The sequence below is a fragment of the Lithobates pipiens genome, unplaced genomic scaffold (genome assembly GCF_037356315.1).
Source record: "Lithobates pipiens isolate NorthernLeopardFrog02 unplaced genomic scaffold, aLitPip1_a1.2 Scaffold_10, whole genome shotgun sequence".
Classification (NCBI taxonomy): Eukaryota; Metazoa; Chordata; class Amphibia; order Anura; family Ranidae; genus Lithobates; species Lithobates pipiens.
The window spans coordinates 88,573,478-88,596,322 of NW_027507686.1; the positions used below are offsets into that span (position 1 = coordinate 88,573,478).

The window sequence follows — 22,845 nt, forward strand, 5'->3', positions numbered from 1 at the left end:
TATTATGTAAATGTTTATATATAGTTACATATGTTTATTTTTGTAGATTTTCTACACATCTATATAGTTTTTAGGGTGAAATCACAGCGCTACTAGTAACTTATTATTACTAGTTACCTTTGTAGTAGTACCCCTGTAGGGGCTGCTGAGTAATTGTGGCCCACCTTGTCACCCTGCCCAGCCCGGCATTCACTTCCAGACTCCCATGAACAAGTCCATCAGCTTTGTTTTTTTATTTTTATTGAGGGATTAGAGTTTGGATTGGGTTAAGGAATTGATGGAGTGCTCCGGAAAAAGATTCTTGCGTGGTTTGGGATAATTTAGATACTCTCCTCCTGTGCAACACTTGCTGCAGAATATCTCTCCTTCTCCCTCCAGCACAATTATGCAGGTGCAGCTAGCACATGGTTAGGCCTGACTCTGGTTTCAGCCAGGCCTTAGCAAAAGTGTTATTATTATACACAATTTATATAGCGCCAGCAGTTTACGCAGAGCTTAACAATGTAGAGGGGGGACAACACAATTACAGTACAGTTCAATACAGAAGGGACAGAAGGGCCCTGCTTGTAGAGCTTACATTCTAAAAGGGGGGGGGGGTGGTACAGAAGGCAATAGATGCAGGGAATGATTTGATGGGGGTGGCTCTGGGACAGTTGTTAGGTGTGTGTGTGGGATAGGCTTCCCTGAATAAGTGAGAAAAAGTACCTCTTTATAGGCAGGGACTGCAAGCTCCTATGGTGTAGCAAACAAAGTTCTAGTGTTAACTGCCCTCTTTGGTGGACTACTGATCCCAGACAGCCCTCACAGCTGCAGCGACCCAACTTCACTGCCAGTAACATCACAATCTCTCCCGCTGGCTCTACATTCATCTCAGACTGCACACAGCTCTCCCGACTGTGCTTTCCACTCATCAACGCCTGGTGGATTCCTCCTTCCTGGCAGTATTCCCCACTGTCCTCTCCTCCTCCTGGGCTGGGCTGATTCTGGGTATTTAAGGAGGCCTGCCCCCTGCCAATCCAGGTTGGGGATTGGTCAGGGCTCCTTGGAACACCCCAGACAGCTCCACCCTGCTTCCCCACCTTCTTTCTAGAAGCAGAAGGGAGGTAACCGAAAGATGAAACTAGCTGTGAGTCACCAGCCTACTCTAAGCCACTCCCAGCCCCACGGATCAAAACAAACAGGCCTAGCTTCTAGCCAAGCCTGCCTAAATTAACCTGTTCTAAAAAAATCTCACTTTAGCACCTACACTAGGTAGAGGGTGCTACAGTTTTTTGGAACAGAACAAGGAATATGTCACCAGCAAAACAGGAACTCCATAATAGGGTCCAACAATTTATTGAGGACCCCTTTATCAAGCAATTTATAGCGCATGCCCCCCCCCCCAACATGCTAATGATGTCTTAAAGGGATATTAACCACTTAAGCTCTGGACCCTTTTGCTGGCCAAAGACCAGAGCACTTTTTGTGATTTGGCACTGCATCATTTTAACTGACAATTGCTCGTGCGACGTGGCTCCCAAACAAAATTGGCGTCCTTTTTTTCCCACAAATAGAGCTTTCTTTTGGTGGTATTTGATTACCCCTGCGGTTTTTATTTTTTGCGCTATACACAAAAAAGAGGTACAATTTTGAAAAAGAAACGCATTATTTTTTACATTTTGCTATAATAAATATCCTCCAAAAATATATAAAAAAAAAATGTCCTCAGTTTAGCCCCATACGTATTCTTCTACATATTTTTGGTAAAGATCGCAGTAAGTGTTTATTGATTGGTTTGCACAAAAGTTTTACAAAATAGGGGATAGTTTTATGGCATTTTTATTAATATTTTTTTTACTAGATCATCAATTTTTATTGTGACTGCGACATTATGGCCGACACATTGGATATTTTTGACACATTTTTGGGACCATTGTCATTTATTCAGCAATCGGTGCTATACAAATGCATTGATTCCTGTATAAATGACACTGGCAGTGAAGGGGTTAACCACTAGGGGGCAGTGTAGAGGTTAACATAGTTACATAGGTTGAAAAAAGACACAAGTCCATCCAGTTCAACCTTAAAAACAATAAATAAATAAAATAAAAAATATTGTACCATCCAATATACCCAATTTTATACCCACAGTTGAACCAGAGGAAGACAAAAAACCCCAGCAGAGCATTCTCCAATTTGCTACAGCAGGGGAAAAAATTCCTTCCTGATCCCCCAAGAGGCAATCAGGTTTTCCCCGGATCAACTTTACTGCGTAAAGTTGATAGATGTAAAGAGTGCCCCTGTGTCCTCTGTGTTGACCGTAAAGAGAATAACTCAACACCAAGTTCACTATGTGGACCCTTTATAGATTTGAACATGTTGATCATATCCCTCCTTATTCTCATCTTCTCTAGAGTGAATAAATTCAGTTCCTCTAATCTTTCTTCATAGCTGAGCTCCTCCATGCCTCTTATCAGTTTGGTTGCCCTTCTCTGCACTTTCTCCAATTCCCCGATATCCTTTTTGAGAACTGGTGCCCAAAACTGAACTGCATATTCCAAATGAGGTCTTACTAATGATTTGAAGAGGGGCAAAATTATATCTCTCAAGTATGTCCTGGGGAGTGATTCTAACAGTCGGGGGGCGTGGTTATGTGTGACATGTCCCTGATCTCTGCTCCCAATCACAGGGAGCAGAGATCAGTGACACTGTCACTAGGCAGAACGGGAGATGTTTGTTTACATTAGCATCTCCCCATTCTTCCTCTCCATGAGACGATTGCGGATATCCCTGCGGACATCGGGACCCGCGACCCGACTCACGGAGCTTGCCGCAGGTGTGCATGCCCACAGGCCGCCTCTTAAAGGACAACAGACAGGTACGTTCGTTTGCCTGTACGAGCCCTTCTGCCACAGTATATCGGCAAGTGGTGAAAGGCTCCCTTTTTTTAAATTAATAAACATTATTCCTGTCCTACCCCTACAAAGCTTTACACAGATCATGGCTCGGTCCCACCCCCACCCCCTCCTCACTGCCTGTGATTGACAACTGTGTCTCAGTCAATGAGAATCTTTTGAAGATGTTATCTACTGTAGATGATGATTTATTTAAAGTACTTGCAATTTTATGGTCAGGATCAATATTCTGAAATTGTTCAACAATTTTTAGACGCATCTTTTAACAATTGGTGAACCTCTGCCCAACTTTATTTCTGAAATACCCTGACTCTCTAAGACCCCTTTCACACTGGGGGCTGCCCGTGTTTTAGCAGGGCTTTTGCAATGCTTTTTGGTTGCTGGCGGGGCACTTTTAACCCCTAAATAAAATAGTTAAAAACGCCCATATTGTGGCACTTCGGAAGAGCATTTCAGGTGCTTCGGACGTGTGCCCATTGATTGCAATTGGCAGTGGCATTTTGGGAGCACTCCCAAACCGCCCCAAAGGTGCTTCTTGCAGAACTTGTGTGAAAGCACCCATTGCAATGAATAGGAGGCAGATTTCAGGCGCTTTACAGGCGCTATTTCTATTGCTAGAATGCCTGATTACTGACTCAGTGTGAAAGGAGTCTAAGATGCCTTTTTATACCCAGTTATATTACTGACCTGTTGCCAGTTAACCCAATTAGTTGCAAAATGTTCTTTCAGCTCTTCCTTGTTAGTACCGCTTATTTTGCCAGCTTTTTTTTCCACTGTCCCAACTTTTGAGATTTGTCACTGTCATCAATTTCAAAATTATCTTTTTTGTTTTCTTAAACCGCTAACATTTCTCAGTTTTAAACACTTGATATATCTTCTATTGTCAATAAAATATGGCGATATGAGATTTGCAAATCATAGAATTCTGTTTTTAATGTAGATCTTACACAGCCATAAGACATGTTTTGTGTTTGAACACAAATTTCTGACAAAGGCTTTACTAACAGGTCAACAAATTACACCATAACACTACATGATCATTGTAAATCTTATGCAGGGGAAGACCCAAAAGTGCAGGTAGAAAGGTTTACAATTGCTTTAAAACTACTGAGCAGCTGCTAGTTCTTAAGTGAGCCTATTTCTCATTTTCACACCTCTTACTGTGAAGAAGCCTTTCTGTATGAGGAGGTTGAACCTCTTTTCTTCCAGATGAGTGCGCCCCTACGCCAAGTTTACCATATGTACTTCGTATGTATGGATCTTCTCTCCCGTGTCTGCTTCCACAATTCAAAAAAGATCTCTGTGGATGGAAAACTCCAATGTCCGAAAGCCTTTGCGGCTGTCGGCTTGTAGTTTTCAATTAACTAGCACGGCACCGTGAGTGCTGTGGTAGTTCATTGAGTCTACCTATCAGCATGTATTGCCTTCCTCATACGAGGTACGAGGAAGCCGATACACTGACAGATCTGCAGGAGACCTGCATGGCATCAGCAATCTTTTAATGGATGATGCAATGCTTTGCAATGCAATGTCAAATGGTGAACTCATCCTTTAATTGCTTCTTTAAAATAGAGAATACATTGAGTTCTTCTTTCCTTATAGCTAAGGTCTTCCATGCCTCTTAGTTTGGTTACCCTTCTCTAAATTTTCCTCAGTTCCCTAATATATTTTATCTGAACTGGTGCCAAAACTCCAGGTCTCTTTGTACAGGGGCACAATTATTTCTTACTCTCTCTGGTATCCCTCTCTCTTATCCATCTCACTCTCTCATATATCTCTCTCTCTCTTATGTAACACTGAACATTGTGGATGTAACCTACAATGTAAATCTCTCAAATATTTTAAAGAATACTGTGGGATTACTTAAGTAGTAATTCTATCTCTTTGAAACTGTATGTACTATGAACTCTGAATGCTGTCTGTAACCATAAAAGGTTGTAAATGTGTTCTAAGAATAAATAAAATATATTTAGTAATGTGTTTATTACATATCCAAAAACATAAAAGTTTTTAGTGCTACATGGCTTAGTGATTGTGCCCATATAAAAAGCAGTGCTATGTATTGCAGGTACATGTGGCATCATACTGGACAAACTTGTAACAACCAATACAGAAAAAAAACACATTTTTTAATGCCAGCATGTGATTGATGTCCACTGTCCAGCAGCAATATAATTTATACCTGTTATAATGTCAATCGTTTTGGCATTGATGCCATTTTTGTCAGTCGTTGTTAGAAATCATTGTGGTTATTTATTTTGTCAGTAGTCGTTAGCAGTTTTTGAGGTTATTAAGCTATAAGTGATGTTGCTTCTGACTTGGTTTGGAATACCATTGGTAACTATTGGCAGGAATCCCAGACTAAGGAAGTCGTTGCTGTGTACAGTAATCCTAATAATAAGCCACTAGTATATCTTTTGCTGTTAATCAGGGATATCCATAGTTCTCATTATTACCATGTTTGATAATTATGTAAACTGACTATCATTTATTAGTAAAATGAATGTACAAATCAACTTGAGATATATACTTTTTAAGGTCTTAGTTCATGTATAATGGGTGCTATACTTTCATAAAGTTGAAAAACTCTCCCTTATTGTGTTGCAGTAGTTTGATGTAATTTTGTGATTATTCATTATATAACAATATCTGCCATAATTGAGATATATACAGTTATGAAGTTGTTTCATTATATTTCCTCCTAGTTTTTGAAACGGGAAGGAATTGCCTTAGTGATTAGCACATCTGACTGGCAGTCTTTGGTTTGAATCCAGGCCAGGACTTTATCTGCATAGAGTTTGCATCTTCTCCTGTGCTTGTTTAGTTTTCTCTTCCATCATGAAGACATGCTTGTGGTTAAATTGTCTCCTGTCTAAACTGGCCCTAGTATGTGTGCGCATATATATATATTGTGTGAAATGAGGACCTTTGATTATAAGGTTCTTGATGACAGAGACTTATGGGAATGTACAGTATGAAAAGGGTGTGTAAATTGAATGATGAATGTCTGTAATAAATAAATACATGTGTAAAATGTGATATACACACAGTATGTGCCCTCTTATCCTTCTATGATGTTGATAGTAAGTACAGAGAAGTTCTTGATATCCCTATCAGCCAGTGGAGGTACACCATTTCCCAAATATAAAAATGGGTAATAGATAGGCATTATGTGCAAAGACCAATAAATGTAAGCTGTTATAAAAATCCTATTTTTTTGAGCTATAAACAAAAAAAGACCAACAATTTAAAAAAAAATATTTTTTATTTTTTTGCTATAATAAATATCCCCCCCCCCCCCCCCCCCAAAAAAAATTCTTTCTCAGTTTAGGCCAATATGTATTTTTGGTAAAAAAAAATTGCAATAGGCGTATATATATATATATATATATATTGGTTGGTTTATGCAAAAGTTATAGCATCTACAAAATAAGGGATAGAGTTATTATTATTTGTATTTTTCTTCTACTAGTAATGGCGGTGATCAGCAATTTTTAGTGGTACTGTGACAGACAGATCGGAAGCTTTCGACACTTTTTTGGGACCAGTGACATTTATTCAGCAAGCAGAGCTAAAAAATAGCCACTGATTACTGTATAAATGTCATTGGCAGAGAAGGGGTTAACACTAGGGGTGCGATCAAGGGGTTGAATGTGTGTCCTAGGGAGTGTTTCCAACTGGGGGGGTGGGACTGCCTGGAGGAGGAGACTCCTTGCTGTTCATAAGCAGTATGAACAGCAGATCTGTCTCCTCTCTCCTGACAGAATGGAGATCTGTCTGTTTATATTACCAGGCCTCCATTCTGTCTCTTTTGGGAGTGATCGCGGGTGCCCAACGGACATCGCGGCCACCGAGCATCGGTTCCATCGCTGCGCCTCTGGCAGCACACACACGCCCCCTGGAGCTCTTAATGCGGCCGACGTACAGCTATGGTGATTCGCCCGTGGGAGCCAACCTGCCACAGTATAACTGTGACGGCTGGTCCTTAACTGGTTAAATTACAATATGGCTTGTGTAGCAATTGTATATGCTATAGTATTTTATTAATTTGCCATATTTTTCCCATGAGAATGCAGTATATGTTTAAGAACTCCTTTGCCAATGTACCTACTTAAACTGAAAACGTGTTTTATTAAGCAAATTCCCTTTTTCCTCTCCCTTTTTTTGCTTCTAAAATACATGCTAGAATAGCTTTTTCTTTCATTCTACATCAAGCACGACTTTGTCAACCTACCTAATATTGAATAGGTCCTCCCTTTCTGTCAAAACAGACCCTTTTGCTGCCAAAACAGCCCTGATTCATCTGGGTATAGATGCCAAAAGACTACAAACAGTATGCTGTGGTATCAGACCAGATCAGCGTCTTCCATTGTTCTGTAGACCAGTTTTGATGCTCACATGCCCATTGTAGGTGCTTTTGGCTGTGTATACAGGTCGGCATGGGACTCGTGATTGGTCTTTGGCTATGCAGCCCCATACACATCAAACTGCAAAACCCGTTTTTTGTGCTTTGAACACATCAACTTCAGGGGCAACCTGTTTAATTGATGCCTTATATATCCCACCCACTTTCACGTCATTGTAACAAGATAATCATAATCATTGTTATTCATCTAACCTGGCAGTGGTCATAAAGGTATGACAGATCAGTGTATATTAAGGTACATGTATATCTCTCTTTTAACAATGTATATTATTCCATTCTCTCTATCAGTCTTATGTCTTTCCTTTTTGTAACCTCTCACTAGTTACCTTTATTTCGTATCCCCGTTTGTATTAAAAAAACAAACAAAAATTAGCTAGTGTAAATTTTAAGAAGTTGGAAAAAAGAACAACAATCCTTAATGTGTGCTTTGTTCTGCTATGGTAATCTGTTGTGTTGTGTAAATGATATAAAGTTTACATTCTTTTTATCTAGGAATCCAGCTAGAAAAAGTGTTTGACTACAGCGAGTACTGGGAGGTCACTAGAGGTCTTTATGCTGCCTTTGACTGCACAGCGACCATGAAATCAGGAAATGCAGATGTGTATGAGAATGAGATCCCTGGTGGCCAGTACACCAACCTTCACTTCCAAGCTCATAGTATGGGGCTGGGCAACAAATTCAAGGAGGTGAAGAAGGCATATGCAGAAGCAAACAAACTACTTGGAGATGTCATCAAGGTACTAACATTTATTGTATGATTTGAAGTAGATTTGTAAAAAGTGCTTGGTATGTGTGGGCTGGTAAATTATAACTACCGTATATACTCGAGTATAGGCCGACCCGAATATAAGCCGAGGCCCCCAATTTACCCCCAAAAAAACTGGCAAACTTATTGACTCGTGTATAAGCCGAGGGTGAGACATGCCTGTCCATCCCTGTGTGTGTGTCCGTCCATCCCTGTGTGTCCGTCCATCCCTGTGTGTCCGCCCATCCCTGTGTGTCCGTCCATCCATCCCTGTGTGTGTGTGTGTCCATCCATCCATCCATCCCTGTGTGTGTGTGTCTCCATCCATCCATCCATCCATCCCTGTGTGTGTGTGTCTCCATCCATCCATCCCTGTGTGTGTGTGTCTCCATCCATCCATCTGTGTGTGTGTGTGTGTGTGTGTGTGTGTGTGTGTCCAGCCTACCTGTGTCCCGAGCCTTTGTCCCGAGCCTCCGTCCCGTGCCTTGCCTCCTTGCCTCCGTCCCGTGCCGTGCCTTGCCGCCGTGCCTTGCCTCCGTCCCGTGCCGTGCCGTGCCTTGCCTTGCCTCCGTCCCGTGCCCTCTTCGTCGGCGCCTCGGCGGCCATTGTAAAATTCAAAAGCCTCCGCCTTCGCCTGTGATAGGCGGAACACTGAATTTCCCAGCAGCCTGTGTTCCGCCTATCACGGACATCGTATCATCCTCGTCCGTAGTACGAGGATGATACGATGTCCGTGATAGGCGGAACACAGGCTGCTGGGAAATTCAGTGTTCCGCCTATCACAGGCGAAGGCGGAGCCGGAGGCGCGGCTTTTGAATGATAGCATGGCCGCTGTCTGTCTGCTCGACACGCTGATCGAGCGGGCAGACAGCGATGACTCGAGTATAAGCCGAGGGGGGCACTTTCAGCCTCAAAAAAGAGGCTGAAAATCTCGGCTTATACTCGAGTATATACGGTAGTCCTTTTTCACATGAAATAATTGTTTATATTATGGAAATGGCATTGTCAGCTTCACCCAGCAAACAGATTTTCTCAGCTATTGAGGCAACAAGCCAAGTGCCAGTAGTGATTATCACTTGGATCGGTTAACTATCTACACCCACAAACATTAGCTGCCATCACATTTTGTAACAGAAATATGCACCATTCACAGTAAAGTATCTTCTGTCACATTTCTGACCCTTAGGAAGTGCCTGAGACACTCGCTGACACTCAGACAGGAAAGTAAATGAGTTTAAAAAGTTTAAATATTAACAGTTACCAATAAAAAAATAAAAATTCACCAGGAAAATAATGCTTAAGGGTGGAAGTTAATTGGGGCTGATTGGGTTATCTAAGGGTTGTTAATGGGTTAAACACAGGGACACAGGATTCAAATTAGTAACTGTGCGTTATAGTGCCACCAATACTTAGAGAAAATCTGAAGGCCAGCCCTAGGGGATTTTAGACACTAGACATCCTTTAGTTTTGCTTAGTGTCCTTAAAGTATAGCTAAGGGCAAAACTTTTTTTTTCTGTTTTAGATAGCGTGCAGAGGGATTAGAATCCTTGCCAGTTTTTATTGCTGTCTGTGCCCCCCATTAAGGAGATTCACCCCCTCTATTTGTCCTATTTACCACTATCATTGAAAGTAAAAGAAAATCCCTAATTTTGGGTTGTCCCCAAAAAAGAAATAGAGGGGAAATCTTCCAATAGGAACCCTAGTTCTTGTGACCTGGGGGTCCCCAAGAAATTTCCTTAATTTTGCAGGGATTTCCTCTCACTTCTGGTTTGGCTATTGGACAGGAAATAAAGTGAAATCTCTGTAGTAGGACATAGATGGCGTAAAAAAAATCTGACAGGAGTTCTAACCCTCCTTTTCGCTATCCAAAATAAAATAAAAAATGTCTATAGTTCTACTTTTAATAGACTGGATATCTTTTTCCCAGCTATGTTGTTCTACTGTTCAGTATTTCAAGAAGTTGTCTTTCCAATCAGTAGCTGTGGTAGATCTACACTTTTCTTGGGTGATACATGGGGAATTGTTTGCCACAGTTATCTGCAGGACACCCCTGGGCAGGGCTGCTGTTATCTCTTTGAAGCCTCTAAGTGTCAGACCCTGATGCGGTACTGACAAAACCCTGGGAAACCAAACACTCTGTTTTCTTTGCGCTAAACAGAATTTCTAGAACTCCTCAATCTGCATCCTTGATAATGCTTTGTACCTTTTAGCTCTTTTCCACAGTGGCAGTGATTAGCATTATCACAGCAGACACAACACAACATAACTTACAAAATTCCTGCAAAATCTAAAAGGTAAAACTGTATTAATTTAATAAATAAAACTCTCTATGTGAATGAGGTCTTGGGGCTCATGCTCATGGGCACTGGGGCATGTACGGTGTGAATCAGTGGTTAGTTTCTGTGGCTGGAGCCACCTGGAGCTATGTGCAGGCAGCCTATAATACGCAGCAGCTGTACAAACACAGCCACAAGCATGTGGGTGCAGATGTTCTGCCCTGAACATATATAGTGCATTTCCCAGGCATATCCCAGGCCATCACACCTGTAAAATTAGGACCTACAGCTATGTTTTTACAGCCACTACATCCACATAGACTGACAGGCAGCGGCATGAACAAACCACTAATTCACATGACCAGAGTAATTTTGTGAATAAGCTCTTAGGGCTCGTTCATATGTGCCGTGGGGGGCAGTAAAATCCACTTTTGAGGAACTGAAGACAGGTCCCTAAATCTTTCTCTGCATCTTCAGCTGCTCTGCAGGTGGTGCTCTGTACAGAGGCATCATTTTCTTTCACAAACAAATGCATAGTACTCACAGTTTACCATGCTTCAATTATAAATCAACTCAGGAGTGATTGGTATCAATCACCTGCTTTGTTTAGTCCCTTATAATCCTTCTTGAAATGATCCCTCTGTGCCACGCAGCAGCTGCAGCCAGCAGAAGGAAGAGGAGGAGAAGCCAAGTGTGCTGCAGGGGGCCCTTAGGTGGATCAGAGAATCGAAAAGGGGGTATGATTTGAGTGGCAGAGTGATGGGGTGCAAATAATGGAACCAATCCCTCTGAGGCTCCCCCCGTATTAGTTTAAAGCCAGGGAGAGGAGAAGCTGGCTACACTGCAAAGAGGCCACAAGGGAATGTGTTTCAGTGATAAGGGGCAGTACAGGTGACGCTCATACTCATCAGATGCCTGGGCCAAGGCCCGTACAGGAGGGCTTGTACTATGTTCTGTAATTTGTGTCAGACCATGTGGGCTGTGATGTCACTGAAAAAGCACTTTTAGGGCCAGAGCTATAACAGCCGCTGATAAGCTTGGCCCTGCTTCTAAAAACTCACTGTGATGTGAGTGTGGTGATGGTGCAGACTGTGATAGGTGTTTAGCCTTTTTACTAGAATGCCACATTTGGTGTCTTCACTGTCTTTTCTGTTCTGCTCTCACTGGGAGTAAAGAGTTAAGAATTCTTTGGGTTCAAGCTGCTAATAGCACAGGGGGAAAGGGAGGGGGGAGAGAGTGCACATATGAGCACTTTGGGAAGAGTCGCCTCTCATAAGTTGTACCTGTTTATCTGTAGCCATTTATCCTGTAGAGCTTTCTAAAACACACAGATTAAAGGATTTTTCTCAGCAGCAGAAAAACGGGAGCAGGGATCTGACCTCACACGCTGCTGAACTAGAGCACAGAGCGGCCTGTAATCTGATAGCTGAATGGGGGGATAGAACACACCCTCCTGTACACAGGCTCATAAAAAACATACAGAGCTGAGGCTGTGAGCCACCTGCTGTGTGCTGGAAGGGGGGCAGGCCATCTCTCGGGAGGTTGTTTTGTCCACTTAGAGTTCTATCAGTGACTCATGCGGAGAGATTAGAGAGCAACCACACTCGGTGCTTTAAATTGAGGATAGTACAAGGCATAGAGGGATGTGGTTTGTTCTTTTTTCATGCCTGAGGTCTACAACCACTTTAAAGATGTTTATTTTCAATATACAGTAAGTGGCTACAACTACATTCACAAAAACCTGCATACAATAAAAAAAATGGTTGGTGTAGAATTACTATTCGGTTGTAATTTAGTAAATGGGACCTAACAAATAATTGAGATCTTCTTTCTTGAATTAGGGTTAGAATGTTCATGCAAATTTATTTTGTTTTTATGTATATTAACTTTAAAAAAAAAAGTGTTCTAATTTCCCTCAGTGAGGAAGGACCCTAAACCTTTTTATAAGGGTAAGGGGTAATTCGTGACAAGACGTTTTGGTATGCAGTAATTTACTGAACAACTTTTCTCTTTTGTTCATTGACAGACACAGCCTTCTTTATTCAGAATCATAGGTTATATTGCCCCGTACAGGAGTAGGACATAGGCAGACCAAAATACTTGGCTACGCCCATGGACAGTCCTAGGTGATATGCACCCCCTCTCTGCTACAGGACTTCAGTCAGGAGTAAGGACCTAGTTCCCTGTTGGGATCTCTTGTCCTGGCAATTTTATTTATTTATATTTTTCCCCTGGATTTTTCTGGTGAGATCTACAATCAACTGCTGGGCTGGGCGACGGGCTGGACATTCGATCTAATGGTCACCCCAGTATGGCCAGCGAGCGCGTGCATACCGCAGCTACGCGCTAGGTCGGCCGTGACATAGCCCCACTGGACAGGGGCTGGCCCTGCGAGTTAAACGTCTTGCGAGGTTGCATACGACCAAGTCTCAGCTCGAGTCGCAGCATCCCTCATGGCCGACAGCCCTCCCACTTCCGTGGCGAGGAGGTTCTATCTGGAGTGATGCCCGCTTGGTCCTTGTATGGTGAGTAAAGATCCCCCTCTCCCCTTAGGGTTTTTTTTGTGGCGGACGCGGGCACTTCCCCAGGTTAGTCAGTCCTGCGGATCCCCTCTATCCCTGCACCCTCTTTTCCTAGCCCCGGTGGTCCCTTCCTTGGAGCCCCCTCCATATGAGGTAGTGTGCCGGTGGGGGGGTTGAATACTGGTGGGCTGGGGGTGTGCACCGCCTAGGTGCTGTGCTTACTGGGGGAGAGGCACTGGGTCCAGTGCCCAGATCCTCTCCTCTCTCTCGCTTTCATCCTAGGAGGCTACAGGGTTCACCTGCATGGTAGACTCATTTAGCACGGCCGGCGGCCATTTTTCCGTAGCTGGGGTCCTCTTCCCGTAGCCAGCATCCTCTTCCCTAGTGCCTGAGGACTTCCTGTGGCCGGTGGCCATTTTGCCGTAGCCGGCGTCCTTTTCCCTAGTGCCTGATGACTTCCTATGACCGGTGGCCATGTTTTTGTAGCTCGGTGACCATGATATGTTGGATTTTTGGCTCAGGTAACGGTGACCATTACTGTGTAGCCCAGGGCGCCGTTTTTTTGCAGACGGAAGACCCTCTTTTTAACCCAACATAGACTCCTGTGCTTTCTTCTTCCTAGGACGCCACATGTGTGCAGGTTGACATCTGAGGCGGAAAGCACTACGGTAGTGGGGTGGTGAGTCTGGGGGATCCCTCCTCTCTGTGCTGCAGGCTGTGGGGTGTCTTGGTGGTCCGATATCACTACCGGTGTGGGGAGTGTCCCAGTGTAGTGGTCACTCTTGGTGTGGGGCTCTCTTTTTTTTCTCTTATGGAGTCTCGGGAGCATGTTTCCCCGCCTGACCCCCTGTCAGAGGCTGCAGGTCCCTCTGGGTCCCGGGTGGAGGTGGCTCTTGGGCGGTGGACTAGCAGGAAGCCTCCACTGCTTCATCTGTCTTGTCAGATCCTGAAAATGATTCGGCTGCCATGGACGGGCCCACCCTGTGGGGTCTACGTGTGCGCTACTAGATCTCTCAGACAGTGAGGATGATTCCTCGGCCCCAGTGGCTGCGCACAAGATGGTGGATGCACTGATTGCTTCTGTGCGGGAGACTTTAAATATGGAGGCTGCAGCCATGGCTGCGGTGGAGGTGTCGGTTCCTTTTGGCACTCACAAGCCACCTCGCATGGCAAAAGTGTTCCCTTGGCCCTCCGTTTTGACAAGTTTTTCTATAAAGATTATAATATATGTCCAAAACGCCCATTTGTGATCCCAAAGTGTTTCGCTGTGCGTTATCCCTTTGAGGAAAGTCTGCTCAAAAAATGGACAAGTCTGCCTGTGGTGGATCCCCCAATTTCCCGGTTGAACAAAACCACTATGATTCCCTTTGAGGACTCTCCAGCTTTTAAAGACCCAGCTGACAGGAAGGCAGAGTCTCTGAGCCACACTGTTCTCTATTGCGGCTTCGGCCGATTTTGGCTATTGCTCTGGTGTCACAAATGCTAACAGAGTGGGCAAAGCTGTTCCGCCGTGACCTGGAAGGGGACCAGTTTCCACCTGCCTTCACGGAATTAGCGGACCAACTGGTCCAGGGGCAGCAGTTTGTCTGCAATGCCTCTTTGGACACAGCTCCCTTGCTTTCTAAGCTGTCTGTTTTAGCGGTAGTGCTTCAACGGTTATTGTGGCTGAAGTGTTGGACTGCGGACCAGGCGTCATCAAAGGCCCTAGCTGATCTGCCTTTTCAAGGCGATCGTTTATTTGGGGCCACTCTGGATGATATCATTAAGAATGTCACAGGGGGAAGAGTAATTTTCTCCCACAGTCAAAGAAAGGGAAGGAGCCAAGTTGCAAGCATGGCCCTTCCTTCTCGGCAAGGATGCCTACCTGCACATTCTGAATTGTGCACAGCACCAGCGGTTCCTCCACTTTGCTGTGGGAGAGGAACATTTTCAGTTTACGGCGTTATCCTTTGGTCTCGCCTCCGCTCCTTGAGTTGTCACAAAAGTGTTGGCCCCTTTTCTGGCGCTGCTGTGCCAGCGGGGAATTTCTGTTCTGGGCTATCTGGACGACCTTCTGCTGTGAGCAGAGTCCTCAGCGGCCCTGAAGGGCGACGTGGAGATCACTATTCAGACTCTGGCAGATTTTGGGTAGCTGATAAATTACCAATAGTCTGCGTAGATCCAGTTCGAAAATTGGTTTATCTGGATCTGACTCCGGATTCCGCTCGGACCAGAGTGGTCCTTTCCGCAGGACAAACTCCAGAAATTACAGGCGGCAGCCCGCTCGCTGCTGTCCAGTAGGTGGATCTCCCTGCTGACTTGCATGTGGGTACTGGGCCTGATGGTGTCTACATTTGAGACAGTCCCGTTCGCTTGGTTTCATAGGAGACACCTGCAAAAGGAAATCTTGTTAAAATGGGACAAATGTGCCGAGTCTCTAGAGTCAAATACGCCTGAGTCCAGGAGCCAAAGGGTCCCTGATCTGGTGGCTTTGTTCCCTGGCTCTTCGGCAGGGGAAATCTTTTCTCCCGCTGTACTGGACGGTGGTCACCACTGATGGCAGTCTGTCCGGGTGGGGAGGAGTCCTGGGCCTGAACTCGGCTCAGGGTCACTGGACGCTGGAGGAATCCAGGCTACCTGTCAACATCCTGGAACTCTGGGCGATCAGACTCTGTCTGGATCATTGGACGGATCAGCTTCAGGGGCTCCCGATACGTATCCAGTCAGACAATGCCACGGCAGTGGCCTATGTCAACTACCAGGGAGGAACAAGGAGTGTGTTAGCCGGCCTGGAAGTAACCGGCATTCTATGATGGGCAGAACGTTTCGTCCCGGCCATCTCCACCGTTCACATTCCAGGGGTGGACAACTGGCAGGCGGATTACCTCAGTCATCAAGTATTGGACAAAGGGGAGTGGTTTCTCCATCTGGAGGTGTTTCAACAAATTTGCCTACGCTGGGGATCTCCAGAGGTGGATCTAATGGCATTCCAAAACAACAGGAAGGTGCAGAGGTTTGTGGCCAGGTCTGGAGACCCTCTGGCGGATGCCTCAGATGCTCTTGTCGCTCCATGGGGCCAGTATCGTCTGATCTACGCCTTTTCTCCTCTCAGGCTTCTGCCAAAACTGTTGCACAGGATCCAAGTGGCCCCAGACTGGCCCCGTCAGTCCTGGTACGCCAACCTGGTGCGTCTGGCCCCCTGGCAGCTGCCTTTCAGGGAGGATCTGCTATCCCAAGGGCTGTTCTTCCACCCTGCCTTACCATCGCTGGCTTTAATGGCCTGGCTATTGAAAGCCAGGTTTTGAAGGATAGGGGCTTATCTGCGTTGGTAATTCCGACACTGCTCAGAGCTAGAAAGTCTTCTTCCAGGAAGGTATATTATAGGACTGGGAAAGCGTATATTTCATGAGTAAGTGGGGTTTCATCCACGTTTCTTTTTGGTGGCTTGGATTTTGACTTTTCTTCAGAGGAGCGTTGAAAAGAATTTGGCCTTGAGTACGGCCAAGGGCAAGGTGTCGGCCTTGGTGGTTATCTTTCAATGACCCCTGGCTTGGCATTTCCTGGTGCTACCTTCGTTCAGGGAGTCCGACATCTGGTTCCACCAGTGCGATCTCCCTTGCCGCTGTGGGACTTGAATCTTGTACTTTCAGTTCTACAGAAGCCTCCATTTGAGGATATTTAAGAAATTCCCTTGCTCACGCTATCACAGAAGGTGGCCTTCTTGGTGGCTATTACTTCTGCTCACAGGGTGTTGGTGGCACTATCCTGTCGCCGCCTTACCTGGTGATTCACAAGGATAAGGTGGTGCTTTGTCCTTGTCCTTCTTTCCATCCAAAGGTTGTCTCTGATTTCCATTTAAATGAAGACATTGTGTTGCTTTCTCTATGTCCCTGGCCGCAACATCCGAGGGAATTGGCCTTGCACACTTTACATGTGATACGGGCAGTCAGGGAGTATTTGGTGGCCACTGAGTCTTTTCGAAAGTCAGACTCTCTGTTCGTGATCACGGACGGGCCAAAAAAGTGCCTACCTGCTTCCTCAGCGACCATCTCTAGATGGATCAGGCAAACGGTGACTCAGGCCTATGCTATCAAGGGTCAGGTTCCTCTCTTCCCAGTAAAGGTGCACTCGACTCGGGCGCTGAGCCTTCTGTCATCAGGCCTCATTAACGCAAGTTTGCAAGGTGGCCATCTGGTCGTAGATGCACACTTTCACAAAATTTTACAAAGTGTATGTGCTAGCATCTGCAGATGCTTCTTTTGGCGGTCTAGATGTTTTTTTACCTTGTGAAGGTTTTTTTTTTGCTGGTCAGGTGGGCTCCAGGTTGTTTTCACTGAGTTCCAGGTTGTCTGGTTGTTTGTTTTTGTTGGCTGCCCCACCCCTCATGTTTGGCACTGATTTGGGACATCCTTATGGTTCTGAATAAAGAAGGCTGTGTCTGTCAATGAACGAAAGAGAAAATAGGATTTTTGACTTACCATAAAATCAGTTTCTCTGAGTTTATTGACGGACACAGGACCCACCCCTCTATGGATTTTTTAATACTTCTGATACTACTTGTTACATAACTGAAGGCCTGTAGCAGAGAGGGGGATGTACATTACCTAGGAAGGCCCATGGGTGTAGCCAAGTCTTTTTGTCTGCCTAGTGTCCTACTCCTGTAGGGGGTGATATAACCTATGGTTCTGAATAAAGAAGACTGTGTCTGTCAATGAACTCGGAGATACTGATTTGACGGTAAGTCAAAAATCCTATTTTGCATTCCTTTGCATACTAAAATTATTTTTACACCATTTTATAGCATGTATGGGGGCTTCAGTTCAGTAATTTGTTTTAAAAAATACCCTAAATACATTTCTTATAATAAGCAGAGAAATTAACAGTTTTGTTTAATGCATGCCTTATATTGTATAAATACTCCTCCAAATTCACCGCCTATCCATGCGTCTGGCCCCCCAATCTACATGCAGGGTGCTGGGTGCATGGATTCCAATGGGGCGGTGTTTTATTGACGCACGTGATTAGAGCCAGAGACTCTAATAGGCTTAAAAAAAGGTTGGGTTCAGGGGACACAGAGCACTGCGCCCGAAGCCCACCCAGTTGTTGTCACACTGATTCGCCGTCCTGAGACCCGTTTCCCAATTGGCCAAAAGTAGAAGCGATTTTTTTATTGCACCACAACGAGGAGAAATGTGGAGGGAGGAGACAGGGAGGCCACTGGAGGCGATGCAGGGGTAGAAGCCGTCGCCCGGAGGGAAGTGCTACCCATGGTTAAGTGCGGGACTCATTATTCGACCCAGACTGTGGAGAGAGAGAGAGAGAGAGCAAGCGCATCGGATTTCGAGAGGTAGAGAGAGCCCCCCCCAAAAAAAAGAATATACTACCAACCGCCACTGATATTATGAATATTTTTCAATGCAAATGAACAAAACTATAATCAGGCCTAGCATGTTTTTGGTTATTGTTGCACTTTGATTACACATTTCTTAGTGACATCCTTATAAAGAGCTTTGGTTTGTTTGGATAAACATCCAAAAACAGTACATGTATATGCAATGTAACACTTTTTTTTAAATAATATAAGTATCAGTGAGGATGTCCACTAAAATAATTGTTAATCAAGCAATCACAGATGCAACTGAATACAGAAATCCGACAACTAACTGAGCATTATTAAATGATAATAAAATCATATGACGTATAGTGAAAGAATCTTAATTTATATGGATATAATCCATGCAATTCAGTCAGCTTGGATGAAATAAACCAAAACTACTTAGCGTCAGTAAGTCTTGCAACTGAAATCCTTCAGTCTTATGTACTCAACTCGTCAGCACTGTACTGTTAAAATCAGGCAAAGCTGACTTCAAAGGTATATTCCATGGACATATTATCAGGGTATATCCAAGGAGAGGTCCAAAAAAAAAAATACATGCATGATTGACATGTTTAATATTCCTACAGACTTATTTTTAGTAATTCACATTTTGTATGATCCCAAGTGATATGTTGGTATATGGTAATCAACATTGTTTTTACCATTTGCATATTTCTTGCATAAATGTGATGATTATGGGTAATCATTAGCTAATAACATCAAAATGATGCATGTTGAACTAAGGTATGTAATGATTCTCAACAGTGATATCCAAGAGTATTTTCACTATCTTTCACATATCATATATGTATATGTGGTCTGTTTTGTTATATATTTTCTGCATACAGATGGCTAAAACCATTGTTTATTATTTTTAAATCTTTACAACTAAATGTAATGTTTCTGTTATGAAGGCTTACCAGCTGGACCTGTTATTAAGGCTTCTTAGCTTGACCCTGTACAAAGCGTATTTCAGTTTTGACTGCAAACCGATATAGTGCAAAGTATATAATGTAACATAATCAAACACAAAGGATCTAAATAAATTCCCCCCCCCCCCCTTTTTATTTTTTTTTTTTTTTTTTTTTTAGGTAACTCCCTCCTCCAAAATTGTTGGAGACTTGGCACAATTTATGGTACATAATGGACTTTCAAGAGAACAAGTGGAAACTATGGCAGATGAATTATCCTTCCCATTGTCTGTAGTGGAATACTTGCAGGGCTATGTTGGAATTCCCTATGGTGGCTTTCCAGAGCCTTTGCGATCAAAGGTAAATGCTTCATTCCATATATGTGAATCGTTTAGTCATTGCAATTTATTATAATTTACAGTAATCTTAAAAAATCCATGATCTGATCTACTGACCTTTTACAAACCTAAGAAATTAGCCACTTAAGGACCGGAAGGATTTACCCTATTAATGACCAGGCCACATTTTGCAATATGGCACTGAGTCACTTTAACTGACAATTGTGCGGGTGTGCGACATTGTATCCAAACTATTTATGTCCTTTTTTTCCCCCACAAATAGAGCTTTCTTTTGGTGGTATTAGATCACCCCTGTGTTTTTTTGTTTTTTGCACTATAAACAAAAAAAAAACGACAATTTTGAAAAAAAAAATACATTTATACTTTTTGCTGTAATAAATATCCCCAAAAAAACGAATTTCTTCATTAGTTTAGGCTAATATGTATTCTTCTACATATTTTTGGTAAAATATCACAATAAGCCTATTTTGATTGGTTTGCGCAAAAATTATAGCGTCTACAAAATAGGGGATAGATTTATGGCATTTTTATTATTATTATTTTTAGGTTTTTTTTTACTAGTAATGGCGGTGATCAGCGACATTGGGACAGACAGATTGGACACTTTTGACACTTTTTTTGGGACCAGTGACATTATATTACATATTACAGTGATCAGAGCTAAAACATAGCCACTGATCACTGTATAAATTACACTGGCAGGGAAGAAGATAGCACTGGGGGGTGGCAAACAAGGGGTTAATTGTGTCCTAGGGTGTTGTTTCTAACTGTAGGGGGAGTGGACTGACTGAGAGTACAGAGATCACTGTTCCTGATTACTAGGAACAGACAATCTCACTGTACTCTCCTGTCAGAATGAGGATCTGCTTTGTTTACACTGGCAGATCCCCGTTCTGCCTCTCTGAGTTGTGATTGCGGCTGGCCAGCTGTGCAGCGTGCGTGCACACCCACAGAGATTAATGCACGAAATGACATACAGGTACGTAGTTTCACACAATAGGGCTGCTCTGCCTCAGTATATATGCAGTGGGCGGTCCTTAAGTGATTAAAAGTAAGCATTGAAAAATTAAATCTAAAAACAAATGCAAATCAAAATCCATATTCAGTCCTTTAAGTGAAATATGGGTAGATTTACTAAAGCTGGAGCACTCAGAATCTGGTACAGCTGTGCATGGTAGCCAATCAGCTTCTAACTCCAGCTTGTTCAGTTAAGCTTTGGCGATAAAACCCAGACTTGGTTTCTATACAGAACTGTACCAGATTTTGCACACTCCAGTTTTAGTAATAAAACCACATAGTGTCCAGTTGTGATATCCACTTCACACCTTCCTTTGCTTTAATTTTAACTCTGTTTCCCTTTCTCCTCAGTCTGGGCATATGATCAATGGCAATACATTTCAACTGAGCTACAGTGTGACCACATTGTTTGAAATGTTTTGCTACCGGCAACTCAGATTGTGGGGAACGAATAAATATTTGTGCTGGGATATCTTATCCTTAATTTTCTGAGTTGCCTTTGGCATTTGAAGATATACACCACATATCCACTCTGGCATGTGTAAAACTCCTTGATATCAATAGGTTTCCCTGAGTGGGGATGTGAAACTGAGGTGCTTCTAATTAGAATTGAGCGAATGGTTCGGGCTGAGAAAAAGTTTGGCCCGAACATCGCCGTTCGGTGAACACCCACGCTGCACAATACATTCTGAGCCCTTATTGGGCAAAGCTTTGCCCAGTCAGTTGCAGAAAATAGCTGGTTGTTAAGGAGCAGGCTGGGAAGCTGGCAACGGCATCCTTAACAACTGATGAGTCCTCAGCTGTCAATGGGCTTCCGCTGACAGCTGAAAAAAAAACAACACTGCCAGCAATTCAAAAGGGAATAATTTAAGAAAAAAAGACATTTCCCCCACCCCCCAAAATCATACCAGACCCTTATCTGAGCATGCAGCCTGGCAGGCCAGGAAAGGGGGGGGGGGTGAGCGAGCGCCTCCCTCTCCTGAACCATACCAAGTCACATGCCCTCAACATGGGGGGCTCTGCCCCCCCTCCCCAAAGCACCTTGTCCCCATGTTGATGGGGACAAGGACCTCATCCCCACAAACCTGGGCTTTGGTTCTAGAGGTCTGCAGGCAGGGGGCTTATCGGAATCTAGAAGCCCCCTTTATCAAAGGGGCCCCAGATCCTGCTACCCATTCACCAAAAAGTTATCACAAAGTATATAAAAAACAGAGACAGTTTAGACACCCCAAGCCTTTTTTTTTACATTTTTCTATTGCCGGCAATGGTATTGTATTGCCAGAAATGTAAACATCACTTTGTGGGGTTTTTTTCTATAGAAATATCATTTTTGCTGCAGTATCTTCTTTACATGCTACAGATGCGCCACTTTACAGGTAGACGAAGGGAACCTCCCCCCCCCGGCACTATATTTAAATATTTTTATTGTTGCACTTTAAGAGTCATTAAATTCACTGATCCTGTTAAAACAATCTTTTAAAAAAAAGTTTGCATTGATATGTCCACCAGGGCAGTACCATACACTTTTCATGGTCAATTACTTGCAAAAAAAAGCCTTCAAAATTGTGACTTTTGATTTTTCTCAAGTTTGGTTCCCATAGACTTCATCTCTACTTCTGATGATATTTGAACACAATAAGCAGGAGGAAGATCCATTTCTTTTAAAACATTACCTGTATATTTTTGACATTTGGTTTTCAATGGAATGTAACATAATTATGCATTTTTGCTTCATATGGTCAGTTAAAGCGGTATTAAACCCCAAACCAAAAGTGTAATATATTGCAGCTTTCCAATCATTAGTTGTGGTGGTTGCACTTAAATAAAAGTTGATCATTGTAAGCCCCCTTGCCACAGTTAAAATGGTTTGCTTCAACCCTCTAACTGCTACATTTGCGGGAGAGCTTGGTCTGCTGAAATACATCAGACTCTAGTAAGTCACCAGGTAAAAGTAAAGAAAATAGTTGGTTTAAATAGTTTTAGACAAAATTTTCATATAATAACAAAGCTATCCTGAAAGCAAGCAGAATGTGCAGATGGATCCCAGTGGCTTTCTGTTGCATTCATAGAACTTAAAGCATATCTAAACTCAAAATCAAAAATACTACAGCTTACCAAGAAATCAGGAGGTGGAAAGACTAAATTTGTAAGTAAAAGCAAAAAATGTTTAATGAATGCAGGATAATTTCATATCCGCATGCAGTGATTTTAGTATGCTGGTGTGATATTTGGCAGGAGGAGTGTCTCAACTGATGCAAGGGAAGCTTGCATGTATCATCCACCTTGTGAGTTGCAGGTCGTGGCTTCTGGACCTTACTTGGTTCCAATGCAGGTAAAGT

At 43.4% G+C, this 22,845-nt stretch overlaps 1 protein-coding gene across 1 annotated transcript in view; it reads left to right on the forward strand.

Moving 5' to 3' along the window:
• PC (pyruvate carboxylase) overlaps positions 1–22,845 on the forward strand; it is a 939,549-nt gene that overhangs the window by 895,535 nt on the left and 21,169 nt on the right. Inside the window, exons 18-19 of the mRNA XM_077450039.1 lie at positions 7,813–8,057; positions 19,311–19,490. Coding sequence (XP_077306165.1) covers positions 7,813–8,057; positions 19,311–19,490 — 425 coding nt within the window. The remainder of the gene's footprint in view (positions 1–7,812; positions 8,058–19,310; positions 19,491–22,845) is intronic.